At 44.6% G+C, this 21,689-nt stretch overlaps 1 protein-coding gene across 6 annotated transcripts in view; it reads left to right on the top strand.

Moving 5' to 3' along the window:
* Window positions 1-1,414: 1,414 nt before the first annotated feature.
* Window positions 1,415-21,689, top strand: part of TNRC6A (trinucleotide repeat containing adaptor 6A) — a 53,297-nt gene continuing 33,022 nt past the window's right edge. For 5 of the 6 annotated variants that reach the window (XM_061600094.1, XM_061600089.1, XM_061600093.1 and 2 more), the window contains exons 1-4: window positions 3,550-3,597; window positions 4,206-4,401; window positions 13,574-13,664; window positions 16,373-16,394. In XM_061600094.1, coding sequence (XP_061456078.1) covers window positions 4,286-4,401; window positions 13,574-13,664; window positions 16,373-16,394 — 229 coding nt within the window. In that variant the 5' untranslated portion in view covers window positions 3,550-3,597; window positions 4,206-4,285. Of the gene's footprint in view, window positions 1,652-3,549; window positions 3,598-4,205; window positions 4,402-13,573; window positions 13,665-16,372; window positions 16,395-21,689 lie in introns of those variants that run through there. The other variant, XM_061600091.1, reaches the window with a different exon arrangement.

The raw sequence follows: 21,689 nt of genomic DNA, 5'->3' as shown, positions 1-21,689 counted from the left end.
TCTCTTTAAGGCAAAGGCTGAACAGTCGCAAATTGGACATAAAGAGCAACACTAGGAAACCAGCGAGTGATTGTTTTAATCTTCCTGGACACAGTGTTGCAGACCTCAGAGTTGCTGTTGTTAGGAAGGTCAAATCGGGTTAGCCACTGTGAGAACAGAATGCTGGACTGGATGGCCCTTTTGTCTGATCCAGCAGGAGTCTTATGTTCAAAAGGTGGGGGACACATGGAATGTGAGACAGCTAAACAGAGTTTGTACAAATTTGATTTTATCTATCAGGGACTTAATGGAGAGCACGGTTTCTGTGCAGGCTATATACATGACATATTACTACAGTGCCTTTAATAAGAGTTTTTGGATGTTGCTTCTCTGCCAGCTTTCAATTTATTTTCCCCACTTCCATCTCAGCAACTGAGGACGTTGGTGAAGAGAGTTTTTACTTTGAAAAATCTTTAAAAACTGGGATATAAAAATCTTAAATAGAATAAGCAGCAGCAGGTTGTCACTTATGAAACCTTATGCAGCTTTCTGGTAAAAACCCAATGTTTCAAGATGCCCTTGGAGACATTCTCTTTCTTCTGGTAGACCAATGCAGCTTTCCACACAGTATGAGCCAGCCAAGGTTTCTTCAGGAGTCGCACCCTTGTGGCCTTAACTCCTTTGAGTGGCCTTGTCTGAACAGCGGCTGTGGCTTGTGGGGTGCATGTGGGTGTAGGGGGGAGGGTGCATAGGTATGTGTGGGGTGCATGTGTTCCATGTGAGGGATGGGTGTACGTGTGTTTAGGGGGATGATGCACATATGTGGGGTGGCGCGTGTGTATGTGTGGGGCATGCATGTGTGCGCAGGGAGGTGTGCGTGTGCATGAGAGACAAAGAGAGAAAGGGTGCACTTGTGTGGTGTAGGATGTGTGTATGCATGGCTGTATGCGTGTGAGGTGTTGGGGTTGTACACACGCATGGGATGAGTGTTTGTGTGTGGGGGGTCAGGGCTGGTGTCCTGGCTCTCCGCAGACCAGTTTTCATCTCTCTCTCCTTCATAGTTGTTAAACGCTTAAGCTGTCTTTTAGGGATTTTATCTGATTTCTTTTTTACTGTATTGTATTTTATTCCTTGCTGTGAACCGCCCAGAGAGCCATAGGCTAGGGGCGGTATAGAAATGGAAATAAATAAATAAATAAATAAATAAATAGTAATACTACTACTACTAAAAATAATATTTTTATTATTGTTGTCGTTATCCATGAATGGCAGGAGGAGGGGAAGTGGTAGGATGCCCCCCCCAGTGAGCCTCAGCGCCTCACTCCCCCCCCCGCGCTCTCCGTTGCTAGGGCGCCATCTTGGCGGCGAGCGGGCGCCCCGGAAGTGCTTGCCAGGTAGCGGCGGCGACGGGGGGGTTTCTTTCCGGGGCGGGGCCGCGGCTGGGCTGCTGGGGAGTCTCCTCCGTGAGGGAGGCTGGAAATGGCGGCTGGGCGGGGGGAGAAGAAGAGGAGGCGGCGGAGGAGGAGGAGGCCGGCGGCGACGGCCACCGAGACGACCCTGCCGGGGCCCCCCTGCTCTGCGGCGCCGAGGCCGGGACGCCGAGACTGAGAGGAGGGAAGGAGCGGCGCAGGCGAGACCCCCCCACTCGCCCACCCCCCACAAAGCACATGCGGTGAGGAGGAGGAGGAGGAGGAGGGGGCGCCGGGGTCGGCCGCTGGGCCTCTGCGGGGAAGGGGCGCCGGGGAAGCTTTTCTCGACCCCCCCCGAAAAACAAACATGGCGCGAGGGCCGAGCTGGGCCGCGCTTCGCCCCTGCAGGCAGGAGCCCCAGCGCCTCTTCGGGGCTGCCCGAAGGCCCAAGCGGGGCCCCCTTGCAGGAGTGCGCGGGGAGATAGGCCCCAGCCCTCTGCCAGCCCTACGTGCGCGGGTTTGCCCCGGGGAGGGGGGGCTTGCCAAGCGATGCATGGCAGCGAGGGGGGGCGCTGGATGGGAGAGCGAGCGAGCGGATTTCTCCGGGGTTTACTTCAGCTGCAAATGCGGAGGAAGAGCATGGCGTGTGTGAGAGAGGATGGCTGGCTAGCAGTCTTCCAGCCTGTATTCGTTGCCCGCCGGAGGCTGTGGGTGCCTTCTGAAAAATGAGGACTGCTTGCAAGGGAGGGAGCGGGGGACCTCTCCTGGAGTAAGTTGGCATGCAGCCCCCAGCTACGTATCTGCAGGATGGAGAAAGGATGCTGTTTCCCTCTCTTACCCCACCGCACTGCATGTTAGGAGGACTGGGTGTACCAAGGAGGTGAGTGGGCAAGGGAGGTGCGTACAGTCAAGGCCCCCAGGGTGCTGCCCTTTAGGGAGCTGTGAGAGAAGAGGGGTGCCCTGTTGTACAGGTGTAAAGGTTTGTGGTAGCCGACTGGCGCAAGAGTGACTCTGGCCCCCTAAGGATGCGCTCTGCAGAGTGAGTGGCACTGACGGGTCTGGCCGACGCTGAGCCCTTTCAGTGCCAGCCCCACTCACTATTTATGTTCTGCAGTACCTGTTTATAATCAAACCAGTGTTGGTGAGGTATGAAAATGCCCCCTCATCTGTTTGTTGGCCACATCTGTGTACCATGGTAGCTGCATCTTTAGCCAAACAGCTGATACAAGCAAATATGTCCATCGCCATGTTCCGTTGCAGGCAGAGTTGGCTGAACTGCTAATCTGCCTCCTGGAATTCCTTTGCTGCAAGCCAGGAGGTGGGAAGCTACAGCAGCGTGGCCCAGTTGACCATGTTTGCCACTCAGCCGTAGGTGCGAATCCCTTTTAGGCTTCCCCTGGACCATATTATTCACAGTGCTTGTGTCTTGTTGTGGCTTTGTGTTTGGTATCTAGGGCTCTGTTAGATGTGGCTTACCCCCACCTACGACAGAGTGTTTCAAATATGGTGTACCCCGCATGCAACATTGTTCTGGGAGAGCCACATCAAGCAGTAGCAATTCTTGTTCAAAAATTGTATTAATAATACACTTTTTGTGTGTTCGGCTTGCAAATTGGTGCTGAGCTGTCTGGGCCCAACGTCTTGAGGGTAGGGCTTCAGAATATATGCTCCAGCTCTGTCTCCGCTACTGTCTTGAGTTTTATCACGTTAAGCCACCTTCACAGACCTCACATCTGCCACCTGCACCTTGTCTGTCATCTTCACATTCATGCATCTGGCAGAAGTGAGCTCTTCTGCCACAGTTTCAAAAGTGCTTGAAGGTGCTATAGAACTCCTTTCTTGTGTTCTGTTGCAAGAGACTGGTGTGGCTACCCTCATGTGAGTGCCAGAAGTAGGTGCTATGCTCAGAACGGGACTCATGAACGTTGCTGCTGCATCCCTGGCACCAAAGCACATGCTTGTGGGTGTGCACTGTTCTGCAACAAGCATTTTTCAGTCAGATAGTGCATACACTCATGAGGTCTGTGTATTATTCATTCCTTATTTAAAGGCACTCAGTAACACAGTCTTTTAAATTGTCGGTATACAGTACGGCTGTGTTTGTGTTAGTATGTTAACTTGTTTCTTTCTTGATGTGAATATTTGTGTTCTTGTTTTTCAGAGTGTTGGAAGCTAAAGCTACCAAAGAAGTTGAAAGAAAACTAACCAGGTATGTTGGAAATTAAAGGGCAAAGAAAGGCCTGAAGGGCATGTAGAAATTGGAAGCTTAGACAGTTGACACTTTGCATGATCGCCTTAATGGTTTTTTTTTTAAAGAAATGTGGTGAAATATATACAAGCTTCATTACAAAATGTAATTGAGCAGAGAGGTCCTCTATGAAGCAGTGTCTTTCACTCCTTTAAATATCTTGCGAATGAAAATATGTTTGGTTACATTTAAACTGTTGCCAGTAGCAAACAAGAGCAAAAATGAATGCCGGGTTTGTTTGGGGTGGGGTGTTTTTTCATCCTTGCCCAGCCAAATGGATTTTTATTGGCTGGGAATCATTGCCAGCCTTGAACTCAACACAAACCGCATCTTGTGAAATAAACATTTGTTCCTTTGTATGTTTTGTATTAAGGAGTGTGAGAAGCAATTGCTTACAAATAGCCAGGGTATTTAGAAACTTCACATTACTACACAAGTAATAGAAACTGCAGTGTTTGGTTAAGAGTTAAGAGATGTTAAAAATCTCTCCAAATTATTTTTCAACGCATCTGTGCTCTTGTTGAAAAAAATTAACATTAGTTTTGACATGTAGATATTCTTCCTTGCAGAAAACATGTGAGGTAGACCACTATTCCTATTTTGCAACTAGGCAACTGAGAGAGAGTGAGAGAGAGAGAGAAAGAGAGAGATGCACTGTGAACTTGGTCACTCAGATCAGAGACCTATGAAGTATCTGTTGGAGCATTCCAGTGTTGCCTGTTTTCTTCTGTTCCACTTATGCTGCATAATATTCATTCCATATTGGTAAGGAATAGATCTTTTAGTATGGCAAACCCATGCTCTGGAACTGTTGACATCAGGCAGGCGCTTTCTTGTACTCCTTTCGGCACCTGCTAAAAACATTTTTGTTTAGGAAAGCCTATATAGACATGCAGAAGTTGGCCTATGTTTTAATTTGTAATTTAGCATAATTGCTGATTTTAATTATATTCTGAAATTTTAAAAAATGTTTTTAACTTTGACGTTTATTGATTATTTTAATGTGTATTTCCTGTTTGTGTAAACTGCTTAGAGGTTTTATTTACAGTTAAGCGGTCAAATAAATAAATAGTCTGTTTCCTCCTCCTCCACCACCCCTCTCCTTGCTGTGCTTTGTGTTTGATAACTCATTGCTTTTTGTCTTTGTGTCCCCCAAGCTCAGCTAGTCACAACTTTGGCCTCAGCCAATAGTTAGGAAATCATTTATTTTAAACATCTGTATATCTCCTTTCAGTTATCACAACCTTCCAAAGTGTTCTACCAAATGTTGAAAAATTACAACAACATGAAGAAAGATTTATACTGTAAAAGCTATACATCCTGAAAAGTCTGGATGAATTAAAAAGCTGCCTTTTAGCACCTAACTTCTCTAAGCTAAGAGTTGCTGAGACAAGGCATCATCAGAGTTATTGGCTGAATGATGAATGGATGGCCAGGATTGACCATTCCTAATCAGCATTTACAAAGCAGGTAACTACTGTTACTGTCTTGAAATCAGGCCTACAACATCATGCCTTGATCCAGTGTTTTTTTAAAAAAAGTATTGTAACAGTTCTACACTTCACTAAAAGGTCAAGAAGAGTAGTTTATTGTTCATCTTTTGGATGCTGAAGTTTAATTCTTAGGAATAGAGAAAACTCTCTTGTATCAAGTCAGACCATTGAGCCCCTCCAGCTCAGTATCACTACTCTGACTGGCAGTGGCTCTCCAGGAGTTTTCCCAGGCTCTATTTGGAGATGCTGCCAGGGATTGCACCTGCAGCGTATTGTGTGCACAGTATGTGTGCCACCCCTGAGCTATGGCCCCTCCACTCTTACTGCTGGTAGTTGCTGTTCAGATTTCAGGTTTGGCTGCTCTTTCTAGTAATGCCAGGAGGTGAAGAGCTTCTGCTCCTTGCAACATTTTGTAATCCCAGGCCTGAGCTGCTGCTGAATGGCTACTTGGAGCGTGTTAACAGTGCATGAAGCCAACTCTGTTAATCTGCCTTTCCCAGGCTCAAGAAAACGGACACAAAATAAAAGCAACAGTTTGACAGTAAAATCTAGATTCAATAACATCAGCATAAAAACTAACAAGAGCATCCAGCCAGATGCCTTGTGCTGTCTCCCAGGTGAGGAGTAAATAAGAAGGAATATATGTACTTCCCTTCAAGGGAGAAATTTGTAAGAAGCAGAAGGGGGAAGCATACACTCCCAGTCTGGGAACATTCACCTGCAACCTTCCCAGAAAGTGCCATGTCCTTCCCTGGCCCCTATTCCTTCTCACTGCGTCTGTTCCTCTCAGAAGGAAGAACTGCCACTTCTTTCCTGGAAAAGAAAACAGTTTCTGATTTACATGAAGGACTTTGCAAGTGCAAACACTCCACTGAAGTACCCAGTATGGCCTTTGTTAATGTGAACATAGCCTCAGTTTTCTTGGTAAATGTTGTTGCTGCAGGTGTGTTTAAAGCAAAACTAGCAGTGGAGGTGCAGCATGTTTCATTCTAGGAAGATTTTTATATGGTGGCATGATAGTCCTATCCAGCTATTTGTCAGGTGTCTCACCAGTCACTAGAAGAGAGAGTTGCTTCAGTGCAATAGCATTTTCACCTCTTCAGTTCGTGTGCATATACGAGAGTAAATTCGAAATGATTGTAATACTGCAGTCACCCAGCCTGAACTCTCTGCTGCTGCATTAATAATTGCAAAGGCAGAAATACAGATTAATTAAAGATTAATGCCATCACAGCATAACTGGCTGCCCTTGGGCACTGGCACTCCCATCCCTGGGGTTTAGACGTGGAAATGACAGAGACTTTCCTTAAAACAACAACCTTTATTGGTGGTGCTGCATGAATACAAATAATAGAGTAAAGGTAACATTTGTGTGGACGATGTCTTAGAGAGATGTATGTGACCTAAGCCAGCTGGCTGAAGTTTAGAAACCCACACAAGGAGGTGGCTCTGTAATGAATTTTCAAAGTGTGTGTGTGTCTAATAATGGTCTGAAGCTCATTTCTTGCCAAATGGCTGCTGCCTACCACACTGGTCATGCACTGGAGTGGTTTGTCATAGACAGCCGATAATGTTGAGGCAAATAAGCATTTAGCAGAGGTTCAAACCAGGTGGTGGATCTTGCCGTTTGTAAGGCACTTTGCAGGCACTTTGGCTAAGGAGAGCACTGATCTTTAAGGGTCTGAACAAGCTCCTTTGACAAATAGTGCTCTAATGCAAATGTGTTTGTATATCCTATATAACTTTTTGACAAAACCACTTTTGTTTTGTTTGTTAAATCTCCATGAAATTGCCCCTCCCCTCCCCCAGTGTCTAATTTAATAGACTTCCGTGTGCCATATGACTTGGCACAGAACCTCATTGGATTTACCTGCCTGGCTCCTATTATGTACACCCTCCATACTACTTTATTTATAGGGTAACATATGCTCCCATATGCTCCCCACTTCTTGACTCTAAATAAGGCCCTCAGAGAGACTTATAGATCACATATTCAAGCATGAAAGAATGTTATAAACAAACAAACGATAGAAGCAATAAATCCCATCAATGTGAACAGCAGGGATGTACACGTGTGCAAACGCCAAATGGCTGCAAAGCATAAAAAAATCCAGAGAAGCTGTTTTGACCTTGGCCTAAATATGCAAAGTGAAGCAGATTGTGGAGCTCACTGCCCCACATGACCTGGCTGACTAGGAGCTGCTACCAAGAAGGCCTGATCTAGCGTCTTGGTCTTCTGCAATTCACAAGTTGGCAGGGCATGGAATGAGGTCTTTTCTGATGACTCTGTGGGCTAGGTTTAAGGGACAGTCTGCAGAGACTTGGCCTGTAGCAATTAGTGCAGAGATCGGCTAGGATTGTTTCTTTTATTGTTACGTTTATATTCCACTTTTCCTCCAGGGAGCTCAAGGTAGGGCACATCATTCTCTCGCTCCTCATTTTATCCTAACATCAGAGCTTTACGCTGAGGGATACTGGCTGGCCCAAGATCACCTGCTGGGCTTCATGGCTAAGTGGGGATTTGAACCCTTGTCTCTGAGGTCCTAGTCTGCTTATAGTGCTGCTACCAAAATGGTTTGTGTGTTCTCCCTCTGATGAAAGAAGCTGGCCTAAGTGGATGCCATCAGTGACTTCAAAGCGTTATCTGGAGGTCTACCATAGGAAGTTGTAGAGTTAGATGCAGGCACGCAAGCTAGTGCCTGAGCCTTTCTAATGCTTGTGTGGCACTTGGGTCAAGGGTAGCATTAGTAACCCATCTCTGCTCAGCTAGTGACGTTCAGGGGATTGTCCCCCCCCCCCCGTTGACTGCCACTGCTGTTTGCCCATAAGGGCAGCCCTAAACTCTTGCAAAGGCTTTGTTTACATTCTTTTGTGTGCCTTAAGTGCTCATGTTGCCACATGGACCAAATTTCCCCTTCCTTTTGTTTCATGTGTTCCACAAGTAAGAGCTAGCTGTGCAAATGAGCTGCCTGTTTTATGCTCAGCTCCATTGTTGATCTGTGGGAATCCTTGGGCCAAAGATGGCTAATGTTTGCTTAAAGATTTTGGTAGTCTTGACCTCAGAGCTTTGAACTAATCATTAGTTGTATTTTTAAGATGGGTATTTCATAAATGAACCAAGCAAAATGCACATATTTTGCATAGCAACAGCTGCCTTAAGGCCTGAAGTCCAGGAAACTCTGATTCTGCTTTAGATCCTTGGTTTGTCCTTAGGTTTGTTTTAATGCTTCTTGGGAGTGTTGGCTTCTGGCACTCTGTAGTGAATGAAACTGCCCCTCGAACCTTTGTATGTAGATTGTCCAAATACTCATCCCAAGTGCTTACACCAACAAAGTAAATACGGCTAACATATCTCTGAAGATAAAAGTATGAAGAGCTCGTAAGTGACCAGGGGAGAAGCTTGTATAGTATGGAAGGGGAGCAGTCAGAAGGAAAACCAAACAGGGTGCGTCTGTCACTGATAAATCGTGCCAGATGAACATTATCTGCTATTTTGACAAGAGTTGAAATTTGGGAAATCATAGAAATGCTGCAGAGATAGTATATCTTAATTTCAGTGAAACATTTGGCAGCTACTCCCACACTATCCTTGTTGATAAGTTGATTAAAACATGAGCTGGGGTTAGGAGGAGCCACAGCTGGTTGAACCCAGCAAGTCCTCCCTGGAGGGGAGGCCTTGGTGAGTAGCGTGCCACGAGGTCAGCTCTCATGAACGGCTCCGACGAGGGCATGAAGGGGTGCTCATCAGATCGCAGATGACATGGAGGTGGCAGAGATAGCTAATGCTGTAGAATAAGACCCAATATTCAAAGTTATAAGATTTGCAAGATCAGCCCTGATGAAGATGCATTTTTTGCAACAGCTGACCTTTGTCTTTATTGTATTTTTTAATGTTTTTTATTCTATAGTGGATTGTTGTTTTTAATGAAATCCAGCCAAGGGCCCTTCCAGTGCAAATGTTTGTTATCTACCAAAGGCCACCTCTAGTCTTTGGTTGCCTTCCGTGATCCATTCTCTGGAGGTATAAAATACATCGTAATTTATGAGTTTTATTTTTATTTAACAAAGTTTATATAGCACTTGATTGTAAGTAGAACTTCTAAATGGTTTACAGAAAATAAAACCAACCTTAACATTGTCAACAGACAAAGTTTTAAAAGGGCATCTTTTAAAAAAATCAAAATATAATAAAAAAGCAGTTAAGCTAAAAACAGATTAAAATACATCAAGTTTGTATGTCTGGACAGGCTTGCCTGAACAAAAGTGTTTTTAGCATGTACCGAAAAGAGTACAGTGAAGGCACCTGCCTGATGTCATGTGTTACCTGAGTAGTGATACTGCTTGAGTATCACCTGTTGTTTATTTTTATTTATTTTATTTATTTATTTTATTTAATTTATATACCGCCCTAAGCCAAAAAGGCTCTCTGGGCGGTGTAAAGATAAAACAAGCAAAATATATAAATACAGTAAATATAACAGAATCAAAAGTCAAAACAACAAACAACAACAACCAAGCAACATCAAAATATAACAATAATAAGATACTGTTTAAAATACACGATAAAAACAATTATTAAGATACATTTTAAAATGCCTGGGAGTATAAAAAGGTTTTCACCTGGCGCCGAAAAGATAGCAGCGTCGGCGCCAGGCGTACTTCATCGGGGAGACTATTCCACAATTCGGGGGCCACCACCGAGAAGGCCCTAGTTCTGGTCACCACCTTCCGAACTTCTCGATGGGATGGCACTCAGAGGAGGGCCTTAGATGTCGAGCGCAGTGTACGGGTAGGTTCGTATTGGGAGAGGCGTTCCACCAGGTATTGCGGTCCCATGCCATGTAGGGCTTTATAGGTCAAAACCAGCACTTTGAATTTAGCCTGGAAACAAATAGGAAGCCAGTGCAGATGGGCCAGAACGGGTGTTATATGAGTGGACCTTCTGGTCCGTGTCAGTAGTCTGGCCGCTGCATTCTGGACTAGCTGTAGTTTCCGAACTATCTTCAAGGGCAGCCCAACGTAGAGCGCATTGCAGTAGTCCAACCTAGAAGTTACCAGAGCGTGAACAACTGAGGCGAGGGGACTCTTTGCATGTTCTATTACGCTGCAAAGCACAGAGAGAGAAGGCAAGCAGGGCCGCTCCACTGGCTCTGCTGAGAGGCCAGCTGCTTTTGGAGCCTCCTATTTCCACCCCCAACTGTTTCCATCCCAACTGCTCATTCTAAAAACTCTGATTTTAAGAACTGGTGTCTTAGTTTGGTTCCTCCACCTCCTCCTTCCTCATCCCTTTTTCCTTTTGTCTTTCAGATTGTTGTAAGCCTGTGGGCAGGGGCTTTGGAAGCTTTTTGGCTAAAAAGCAGAGCCGGTTAAAAATGCTTTAAATAAAAGGATAGGTGCCTGCATGTGTTATGCCCCCAGGGTCCAGGAATTGTGGTTCCAGGGTTGCTGGCCAGTGCTTGGTCTTATACTCTCAATGCACTGTGTGGAATAAAACCAGAAAGTCTTGAATCTGTTGGACCAGTGGCAGTTGGTAACATACTGGGCAGCTTTCAAGATTTATAGAACTCTTCAAGTTGATCTTGAATGTGTGTATGTTCCTAGCCTAACCTAAGTTGGTCTACTAAGTGATCTCTATGCAAGCCTAGTTTGTTGTGCATAGCTTACTGTGCAAGACTGCGCCAGCCTTCAGCGCCTAATTACTTCCCTATGAAGCCAAGTTTGTCAGATGATTTATTGGGCTGCAGCAAAAAAGGTGTGGGTCACGTGGGTGCATTCAGTTGTCTGGGCTTCTTTGAACTCTGGGTGTGAGCTGAGCCCAGGGTGTGGTCTTGTGCTGGCAACCACATTATCTGTGGATTAAATCTCCTCCCTGTCAGGCAGCTCATGGCACTCTGCTTTATAACAGGACTAGGCCATCACAGTTTGGACTATCAAATCTTAAAGTACATGAATTGTGTTACAAGCGTGGCTTGCATAGGTAAAAAGACTTTTTTTAAAGGCCCCATTGTGATCGCCTTGCATCTGTTGTTGACTACTCTGGTAAATGCTACATATCTGTAAAAGGTTTTCAGTGGAGCGTATCGTAAGGGGGGAAACATGAGTGCTTTCGGTCTAATTTACTGTCCCTGTGATTGCCCTAAATTCAGACTTTTGGGTTGGTTGGTTGCAACAAGATGCGATAATTGAGGACATGCAGCACTTAAGTGGGTCAAAGTGAGGCTAATAAAATTCAGAGCGGGATTCCATTACAGCTGGAAGGGTTTCATAAAGCAACAATTGTCAAGCTGTTCCTAAAGAACCTTTGTGTCGGGCTAGCGCCATCCTGTGGGATCTGGTCTGATCTGTCTCTCAATGCAAGGAGCACATTGACCTGGCAGCTCTGGCTTTAAACGCACACCAAGCAACTGAACCCTGTTGTGGTGCCTGCTTGCCCTGCAAGGACCAAACTGTACCTTGCATACAGTTATGCGCCACTTTGCCCAACTCACACTAATAAATTAAAATCAGCCTTGGGAGTCTGCAGTCTTGAGCGGAGCACGAGATGGGGCAGGGAGGATGTTTAACCCTTCTTGCTGCTCTCTGTTGAAACTTCCCCACCCCCCGCTGCTTTCTCATCTATGGAGGGGGAAAAATAGGGGCCTTGGTTCTCTAGAGGAAGAAAAGCAGGCCTAGCAGCTGCCTTTTGTTAATGAATCCAGGCACTGTGGAGTGTCTTGGGGTTGGGGTTGTTTTCTCTTCAGTGTTTCACAATTGCCTTCTCCTGGGCTGTCCCATATGAAAGAAATTGTTTTGGGAGAAAAATCCACCTCCCACAGGAATGCAGAAAGTGATTTCCTAGGCTTGCAGGCTGTTGTTTGGTTTGGAAGGTTTCGACCTCACATCTCCCCTTTGCTATTAAGGCTCTTATTTTTTTTAGTTTCATCAATGTATCAACCTGTGTTGGCTCCCGTAGTTGTATGGCATAGGCGCCATTGTACTATTAAGCTACTTAACAACCTCTTGATCGGGAAGGCTCCTTCCCTTCAAGTTCATGTATTCTAAAGCTTTGTTGAATTCCACTCACCATTTTTGAGAAACTCTTCTCCCTCCTCAGCCGTAATAATAATAATAGTTTTTTCTGCCTCTTTTGCAAGGGTGAGGGGTATTAGGCTGACATTTTCAGGTGTGAGAGGTTTGCCATGGTGTTTAAATGTAATAATATTACAAATTGCCTTGGCTAGGAGTAGCAAGCTTTATATTTTCTGAATTAGAGCATATCACTAACCTTGGGAGTAGGTGGATTCCATGCCAGGGGCCATTAGAAAAGGAAATGAAAACAAAACTAATGCCATTGGTACTAATGCCATTATTTTCAGTATGTACACAAATCTCTGTTTTTTTTTTAGTTGAATGGGTCTATGAGTGTAATTAAATAAAATTTGAAATTTGAACTAATGCCATTATACAAACCTGTGGTGTGACTACACTTGGGAGTACTGTGTACAGTTCTGATCACCTCGCCTCAAAAAGGGTATTGTACAGTTGGGAAAGGTTCAGAAAAGGGCAACTAGAACGGTCAGTGGGGTGGAGCAACTACCCTATGAGGAAAGGCTACAGCATTTGGGGCTTCCTAGTTTTGAGAAAAAGTGTGTAAGAGGTGAGATGATAGAGGTGTATGAAGTTACACGTGGCATGGAGAAAGTGGACAGAGAAAAGTTTTTCTCCCTCTCTCATAACCGTAGGACTCGTGGACATCCAACGAAGCTGAATGTTGGAAGGTTCAGGACAGACAGAAGAAAGTACTTAATCTTCACACAGCTCGTAGTTAAGCTATGTAATTAAAAGGCAGTGATGGACACCAACTCAGATGGCTTTAAAAGATGATTAGACAAATTCATGGAGGAGGAAAAGGCTATCAGGGACTACTAACCATGATGGCCATCTTCTCCTTCCATAGTTGGAGGCCTCTGCATGCCGGTTGCTGGGAACCACAAGAGGAGAGAGGGCTGTTGCACTCCGGTACAGGCATCTGTTTGACCATTGTGAGAACAGGGTGCTGGGCTAAATGAGCCTCTGGCCTGCTCCAGCAGGCTCTTCTTACGCTCTTTAAGTCACTAGGTACAGAGTGTACTGTCTGACTTAAACCTTGTTGAAAGCTTTTCTAGTCTGAATTCAAGCTAAACTAAAAAAAAGTGCACTCCTTAATTTTTAAAAGATACAGCTAGTATGATTTTTTTAAATCCTGTCATAGAAACAGGCCCTCTCCCATCTTATTGTGTTGAAAAACATTAAGCACTAAACTTTTATGCAAAAGACCATATTTTAATCTTAATCCAGTGAATAAAACAGGATAAAACTTGCACTTCAGAGGTTTGCTGCCAAAAGGTAAGGTCCATGTCAAATGGAAAAGATGATGACTGTGCCTTCTTACTTACAAGGTCTAACAGCCTGCCTGTCTTTCTCAGGGAATTGGTGCAAGAGGAGGAAGAACAGTTGATGGAAGAAAAGAAAAAGAGGAAAGACGACAAGAAAAAGAGAGAAGGTGCTCAGAAGAAGGTGAGTCTGGAAGGGTGTGGCTCCCCTTGGGCTGCCTAGATTAGAGCTGCCAGAAGCAGGCGTATGTTCCAAACCTTTTTGCTTTGGGGAAAGAGAGGCAGGCAGGCAGGCAGGCACTGTGTTGCTGCCTTCGATTCATTGGGTGGCTTTTGTGCAAGTCTCGGGTCTTTCCGCTTCTGCCTCAGTCTGGGAGGAGGGAAATAATAGTGACCTGCCTCACAGGGTGATTTTTTAGACTTTGAGAACTCATGTTATAAAAATGGTAAATGATAGAAACACTTTGAAAATGAAGGTGCTGCATAAACTACCTATAGCAATACCGTTAGGGTAAACACATTATTTAACTCTCACTTGCTGAATATGTTTTCTTTTGAGTTCTGGTCGCTTCCAGTTCGGGGACAGTTTACAGCACGTGGTCTGGGCAGCTTTCCATTGCAAACTGAACACAGTGCTAATGTCTCTTGATCGTATGGAGTTTGCACCACCACCACCATCATCATCATTATTAGATAGCCATAGGAAAGGGACATGGAATTCTGAGTGATGGCAGTCCTGCACAGTTCCCCATTTGGCTGCTCATGCTTTCAAGTGTATATATCCCCAACTCTTAAAAGTTGGAAATCATTAAGAAGCAAAGATTTCTTAGGATGCAGAATTCTTTGACATTCATCACTTTTCCAGTAAAAGGCACATAGTTAACCAGTGGAACCTGCTACCACAAGATAATGATGGCCATGAACTTGGATGTCTTTAAAAGAGGATTAGACAAACACATGTAGGATAAGGCTACTAATGGCCACTAGCCACAATGGCTGGACTACAACTCCCATCATCCCCAACTATTGGCCATGCTGGCTGGGGCTGATGTAAGTGAGAGTCCAACGACATCTGTCAGGCCACAGGTGAGCCACACCTGTCCTAGATGCTCTTTAGCACGAAGGAGTGCTTGAAGCTTGGACTACCAGTGAAAGCCTTAAACTGACTTTATTTCCCCCCTTGTTAGTTTTATTACTATTATGTATTTACCTTTTTAGTCCCCTTTTAATATCACTCCCCTAGATTTCTTACCTGTATTTTTAATGTATTGTAATGTTTTTTTGTGTTTTTATTGTGTGTTATTTTATTGTGAGCCACCCTGAGTGCCCTATTTTCAGGTAGAAGGGTGGAATAGAAATATTCTAAATAAATAAATAATAAAGCAAATCAGCTGGCAGCTAGGACACTATTGATTGCGCTCTGCACACTTTGCCAATTCCCTGCGTTGATGTCCAAGAACTCAGCAGCGAAGGAGAGCCCTTATGGTGATGCTACTACAGTGTCATCATTTTTTGCTTAAAAAAGAAAATTATGTACCTGGTAATTAAGAAGTCTTGCTGCTTTTGGAATATATTCTTTGATCTGTTACAACAAGCAAGACTGTTAAAAATAATTATTCCCTTCACTTTTTTGGTTTTCTGTGTGTGTTCCCCTAGTTTTCATTGGTGTTTCATTAAGGAACTGTAGATGACAAAATCAAAGCAACAGCATCCCAATTGTGGATTGTCCTTCCCTTGAGACACCCAGCTGGCAGGGACCTTAATTGGTTTCCAGCACCAGTTAGAAATAAGTCTGTTCACCCAGGCCTGCCTTTGGTTAAACTAGCTGCTTCCTGACCTTATGTAGGGTTGTGTGTGATGTATATCTAAAGTTCATTTGGTTTGTAAATAATTGATTTTCTTCTATATTTTTACATTCTGTTTTGATTTTTTGATTATGTAATCCACCTTGGAAAGGGGGTAAAATTAAATACAAATGTTTCAAGGCACACTTCCTGTTTGTAATATAAAAAACAATAATTACTAATGAGAGTGTGTTATGGACACCAGTTTGATCATTCATAGAATTCCAGAATATACCAGGCATACCAAGAACATAGTCTAATGAACAATACACCCTTGATCAACACTGCCAATTACTGTATACTTACTATCCCAGAGGTCTATATCTTTGAAATTTGCACATCTGTCTTCTCATGTGTCACACATGACCTCTCAGGCAGGCAAGTCCATCCGTTTAACCTTTACAGGAAATAAGTTGTGCTCCTGACGCTGTGCAGTTCCCAGTTTTGCTGCTGCGAGACTTGGGGATGCTTGAGCATTCTTTACAGAATGTTCTAACTTATTTTTTTCCCAAGAGATGTTGCTAAAACAGATGGAAGGATTTTGCCCAGTGGGCAACAATACAGTGGAGTTCACTGCCACACAGTATTGTGATGGCTACCACCTTCGATGCCTTTAAAAAGGGCTTAGGCAAATGCTTGGAGGATAACAGCTTCCAGTAGTTCCCAGTCACAGTGGAGCAGCAGGAGCATCTGGCTGACCACTTGTGAAGAAGAGGATAAGGGGCTGGAGAGGCCGTTGCTCGGACCCAGCAGCATTCTTCGTACAGGCCTGTAATGCATATGTTTGTGCACCGTGCATGACATGTTTATCAGATACGTTTGGCCTTTAATGTTGGAAGGTCTTTGCAGAAAGGGCAGGAGGTGGGATCCTTAAACTTTAAAGGGAGCTGGCTGTGGTTTTAGAGGAAGGAGAGTACGTAACTTTGCTTCAACTTTAGAAATGAGATATATGCTGATAAAGCATATATTCGTGCTTCAATTTCTGTTCAACATTGGGCAAGAAAGTCTCTGGAAATCATTAATTTGGTTTTCTTTTTTTTTGTTCCAGGCCACTGAACAAAAAAACAAAGGTAAGTTTTTTTTATAGCTGTTGACAGGAGATAATTTCAGTATGAATCTTTTTTGTGTGGTGAAGGGCTTTGAGCATGCCATTGGTGGGCTGGAGGTTCCCTAAGAGAGCTGGTTTCTCAGTGATGAGGCACTTTGCATTTGAGACGCCACCTTTTTCTTTCCGGTCTTAGACAGGAACACATAAAAGAGTTCTCATCCTTGTGTGCCTCTCCCAGCCGTTGTCATGCTGTGCACTGCCCCACTGAGAAAGGCAGGCAGGAAGTGATAAGCAAAAAGCTTAGAAGGGCAGGCAGGCAGGCAGTGCATTGGAGAGAGATGCTTTCCTTTTTGTGGCTGTGTGTCTTATCTCTTGTAATTCAAATTTGTGTTAGAAATACTCCCCATCTTTCCTCCTCCACACCCTGGTTCTTAGATTCCAAATATTGCTGCACCTTTTAAAATCCTGTATTCACTGTCTTAAAGCTAGAAACTTAGAACAACATCTAAAGTTGTCTGCCTGCTTGTGTAACAGAAATCTGCTTCTCAGGCTGCCAGCCTCCCCTTCCAGCCTCTCTTGCACCCCTAAAATCTGCTCCAGAGGGTCCCCCAGCACTCTAGAGCAGAGTTTTGGGGCATGTGGGGAGCTTCAGGGGGAGGAATGGAAGGAGAAGTCCCATTGCCCAAACGGACACCTGCTTGCACTATGTTGGATCTCACCTTTTCTTCCTAAAAAACCATGGAATTCTGCACTCAGTACTTGCATTTCATTTGATTGCAGTACTTTTCTGGAAATATCTATAAATTGCACAAACACAACTCCTCTGCAGATGGAGAATCTCTTGTTTAGCAAATTAATATTTTGCGGACTCCCATGAGGTCTGGGGTCAAAGGATGTTTTCTTTCAGATCACATTAGGTGCAAAGCAGAGGAAAAGAGGTCAGTTCTGAGACTTAAAAAGAAGTCTTGCTTTCTTTTGACTGCATTTTATTTTTCTCATGGTTGAAATGGGCTGCAAATCCTGTGGGCATCACAGGTAAACTCTTGAGTAGTGTCTTTGGAAAGATTACACTACTCAAATTCATTAGGAAACAATGTTCAATACTGTATGCTCTAAACTTGGTAAACCTAAGAACTATGCATTGTGAATAATAGGCCAGTCTGCTTCACATAGGTGTGTCTGATGGAGGATCCCCCAAGCATCCTGGCCGCAAGCAATTTGGGCCCTTGAAAAATGATAAAGGAAAAATGGGTTTCTTTCCCTCATTCACACACAACAGGCATTAAAGCAGGCCTGTGTGTAGGGAAAGAGGAAAAAGGTCAAGCTCACCTTGCTGCAAATTCCTGAGCATCTTTCTCTGCCAAGAATGGCTAAAGCATGACCGCAGATCATTTATTTGTTGTTGTTTTAAGCAAATGCGTACAATCTCTTGATTAATATATTGGTTACTGTCTGATCTTGAAAACGAGGTTTCTGATCTGGTATACTACAGAGCAAAGGCCTCAGCTAAAGGAAGTCTTTATAACAGAATCAAGGTGGAAATGAGATAAAAATTTAGCTTGATACTGATTTTATAATAGCATGATGTGTATAATCTTTATTTCATAAATATAAGTGTGTTCTTGAGGTGAGAGGTATTCTGAGGTGGGCTACCTCCTTCATCCCTCCGTGTTTGATGGAAAGTGACTGTCTCAGAGTTACCCCCTTTCCTTTACTGTGTTCCCTAATCATTCTTTATATTGTGTGGCTTTCAGCTATAATATGGTGATTTAAAATTAATCTTTCTCTATAGCAATGTAATTATAAGTGGAATTTCATATAGAACTTCCAGTCACTCTAAGGAGAATCAAAACTTGGCCTTGCCTCATGGTATCACTCAAAAGAACATGTTGTAACGTCCTAGAGATGTTCCTGATTGACTGATCAGGAGCCATGACAGAATGGAATGTAGGGTACATATTGGTTTCAAAATGGTACAAACTTATCAGTAACATGACAGTAGAATATTGGTAATATCAGTCAAGGGGACAGATTGACATTAATCTAATAAGACAATGAGATGGGAGGTATCTATAAAACTATGAATATACATGAATTCATTAAAATAAAGCTATCTGGTTTGTTGGAAATATTTCAAGAGGGAAGAACTGTTACAAAGAACTTAGGGGATTGGTAAACTAATGTCATGTGTATTCAATAGAATCCCAGGATTCCTGAATGCCCTGGGGGAGTTCCTAGTAGATAGAGCAGGTGACCCTGTTGAAGCCCTTGTCACGCTGTGGGACAGCTAGGTGCGTTGGGCTCTTGACACGGTTGCCCCCGAGCACCCTCTCCGGCATTGTGGAGTCCAGTTTACACCTCTGTACACCAGTGAGCTAAGGGCAATGAAACAGGCTGGACGATGGCTAGAGAGCAAGTGGTGAAAGACATGATGTGAGGCTGATCGGGCACGAGTAAAACATCATAACCGTGCCTACTGCGTGGTGGTGAGGGCGGCGAAAAAGGCCCACTTCTTTGCCTTCATTACATCCTCAAGTAGCTGTCCAGTGGAGCTTTTCCGTATTGTCAGGGGTCTGTTGACATCAACTCCAGGAAATTGAGTTTTAGACCCATCGGAGGCCCACTGTGAATTGTTTGCAAGGGACTTTGAGGGTAAAGTTGCTCGCCTCCGTAGCAGTCTTGATGCCCCATCCACATCTGCTGTAGTCCCCAATGAGGTGTCCAGTGCAACATCTGCTGCAACTTCTTGGGAACAGTTTCAGTTGATGCGGCCTGATGACGTAGACAAGGTGCTTGCATTGATGCGGCCAGCAACATGTTGTTTCGACCTTTGCCCTTCTTGGCTTATTAAAGCTTGCCAAGGGGGGTTGACCAGGTGGATCCGGGGTGTGGTCAATGCATCATTGTGGGAGGGAGTGGTTCCAGCTGCCTTGAAAGAGGCAGTGATCCGAACGCTCCTGAAAAAGCCCATCCTGTTTTGTGACAACTACTGACCGGTTGCAAATACCCCCTTCTTAGGGAAGGTGATTGAGAGGGTTGTGGCGCAACAATTGCAAGTACTCTTGCATGAAACAGATTATCTTGACCCATCCCAGTCTGGTTCAGGCCTGGTTATGGGACTGAATTGGCCTTGGTCGCCCTGATGGATGACCTTTATTGGGAGAAAGACAGAGGGAGGTCAACCCTGTTATACTTACTTGATCTCTCAGCAGTTTTTGATATCATTGACCATGGTATCCTTCTGGGCCAACTTGGTGAGATGGTTATTGGAGGCACTGTTTTAAAGTGCTTCTGATCCTATCTCCAAGGTTGTTCTCAGAGAATAGCATTAGATGACTGTCTTTCAGTCCCTTGGCAGTTGTGCTATGGGGTGCCGCAGGGTATCTTCTTGTCCCCCATGCTGTTTAACATCTATATGAAGCCCTTGGGAGCAGTCATCGGGAGATTTGGGGTGAGATGTCAGCAGTATGCTGATGACACCCAGCTCTATTTCTCTGTAACATCTGAATGGGGAGAGGCCGTGCAAGCCCTGGACCGCTGCCTGGACTCGATGGTGGGCTGGATGAAGGCCAATAAACTGAGTCTGAATCCTAGCAAGACGGAGGCGCTGTGGGTTGGTGGTTCCCGAGTTTGGATAATTGGTCAGTTACCTGCTTGGGATGGGGTCGTACTCCCTCTTAAAGAGCAAGTGTGTAGTCTGGGGGTGCTCCTGGATCCATCTTTGTTTCCAGAGGTCCAGGTGACCTCAGTGGCTAGGAGTGCCTTTTACTAGCTTCGGCTAGTAAGACAGCTGCAGCCCTTTCTGGACCGGGATAGCCTGACCACTGTTATCCATGCACTGGTAACCTCCAGGCTGGATTACTGTAATGCAGTCTACGTGGGGCTGCCCTTAAGGTTGGTCCAGAAGTTGCAGCTGGTGCAAAATGCGGCGGCGAGACTGTTCACTGGGGCAGGGTATCGTCAACATGTCACTCTGCTGAAAGAACTGCACTGGCTGCCCATTTGCTACCAGGCCAAGTTCAAGGCTCTAGTTTTGGTGTACAAAGCCCTATACAGTACTGCTTGGGACCAGGATACCTGAAAGACCGTCTTACCCCTTATATGCCCAGCCGATCACTGTGCTCTGCAGGTGAGGTCCTCCTGCAGATACCATCTTATCAGGAGGTCCATTCTGCACAACATAGGAAACAAACCTTTAGTGTGGTGGCACCAACACTTTGGAATTCCCTCCCCTTAAATATTAGAGAGGCGCCATCTCTGTTATCTTTTCAGCGCCTATTGAAGACCTTCCTCTTCCAACAAGCCTTTTAAGTTGAGACGTATGTCTCTGTGTCTCTGTTGGAATTGCTTTTTAATATGTTTTTAAACCTTCTGTTTAAAAATGTTTTTAATCTTAGAAGATGTTTTGAAAGCTTTTTTAAGAAACGATTTTAAAGATGTTTTTGTTTTAATGTCTTTTGTTTGCTGCCCTGTGCTCCTGCTGGGAGGCAGGATTACAGGGCGGGATACAAATCAAATAAATAAATAAACACATGCATACACACCTACAATGGGGGAAACTTGGGCAGCTGTAGGATTGCTCTGCCAATCAGTCACTGAGGTTGGCCTTAAGGCTTGAATAAGTCTACCCTGCTGGAGGCATGTTTTGTTTTGTTTTTCTTCTAGCTGTGATGGATGGATAGCATAGCACAAAAGCAATAAGATAATGGAGTGAATGGCTTCTTTTGAGTGTGAGAATGAGGGGGAAATGGCAATATTCAGAGATGAACTTTGGCAAAGCCTGTTGAAAGCACCCTGATGTCGACTGGGGAAGGCCACTTTACAATGCTGAAGACAGAACAGGGATACGCTGTGTGCATTCTCTTCCCTTCCAGGGCAGCAGCCCAGACATAATCAGTTGCATCTTTAGAGCAACACATTAATAATCATAATATTACTAAGGGTGCTTGTTTTGTCAACAGGCTTGGATGAAAAATAGCTCTTGAGCTATTTCCTCAGAAATAGAAGAAAGTACCGGCTGTTGTTCAGATAAAAATGCTGGCTGTCTACGAAGCATAGCTTGTATTCCACTCGGCTAGATTCACCTCTTGATATGTGTCTCAGGTGCCTGGAGCAATGAAATGATTCTTCAGTTCTTCAGGGGTGTTGGTTGCCTTCATATGTTTTTGGGCTTCACCTCAGGGGGAGTCTTGATCCTACTGGGTATAGAACTGGGGAATGGACCTTGGGCCCAGGGGCCATATGTGGCCCTCCAGGCCTCTCTGCCTGGCCCTCAGAAACTCTCCCCAGGCCACACCCCTCATGAGCCCTGCTTCAT

Source organism: Rhineura floridana, chromosome 17, assembly GCF_030035675.1.
Source record: "Rhineura floridana isolate rRhiFlo1 chromosome 17, rRhiFlo1.hap2, whole genome shotgun sequence".
Lineage (NCBI taxonomy): Eukaryota > Metazoa > Chordata > Lepidosauria > Squamata > Rhineuridae > Rhineura > Rhineura floridana.
The sequence above is the reverse complement of the archived record's forward strand: the minus strand, read 5'-3'. Positions and strand labels throughout refer to the sequence as shown.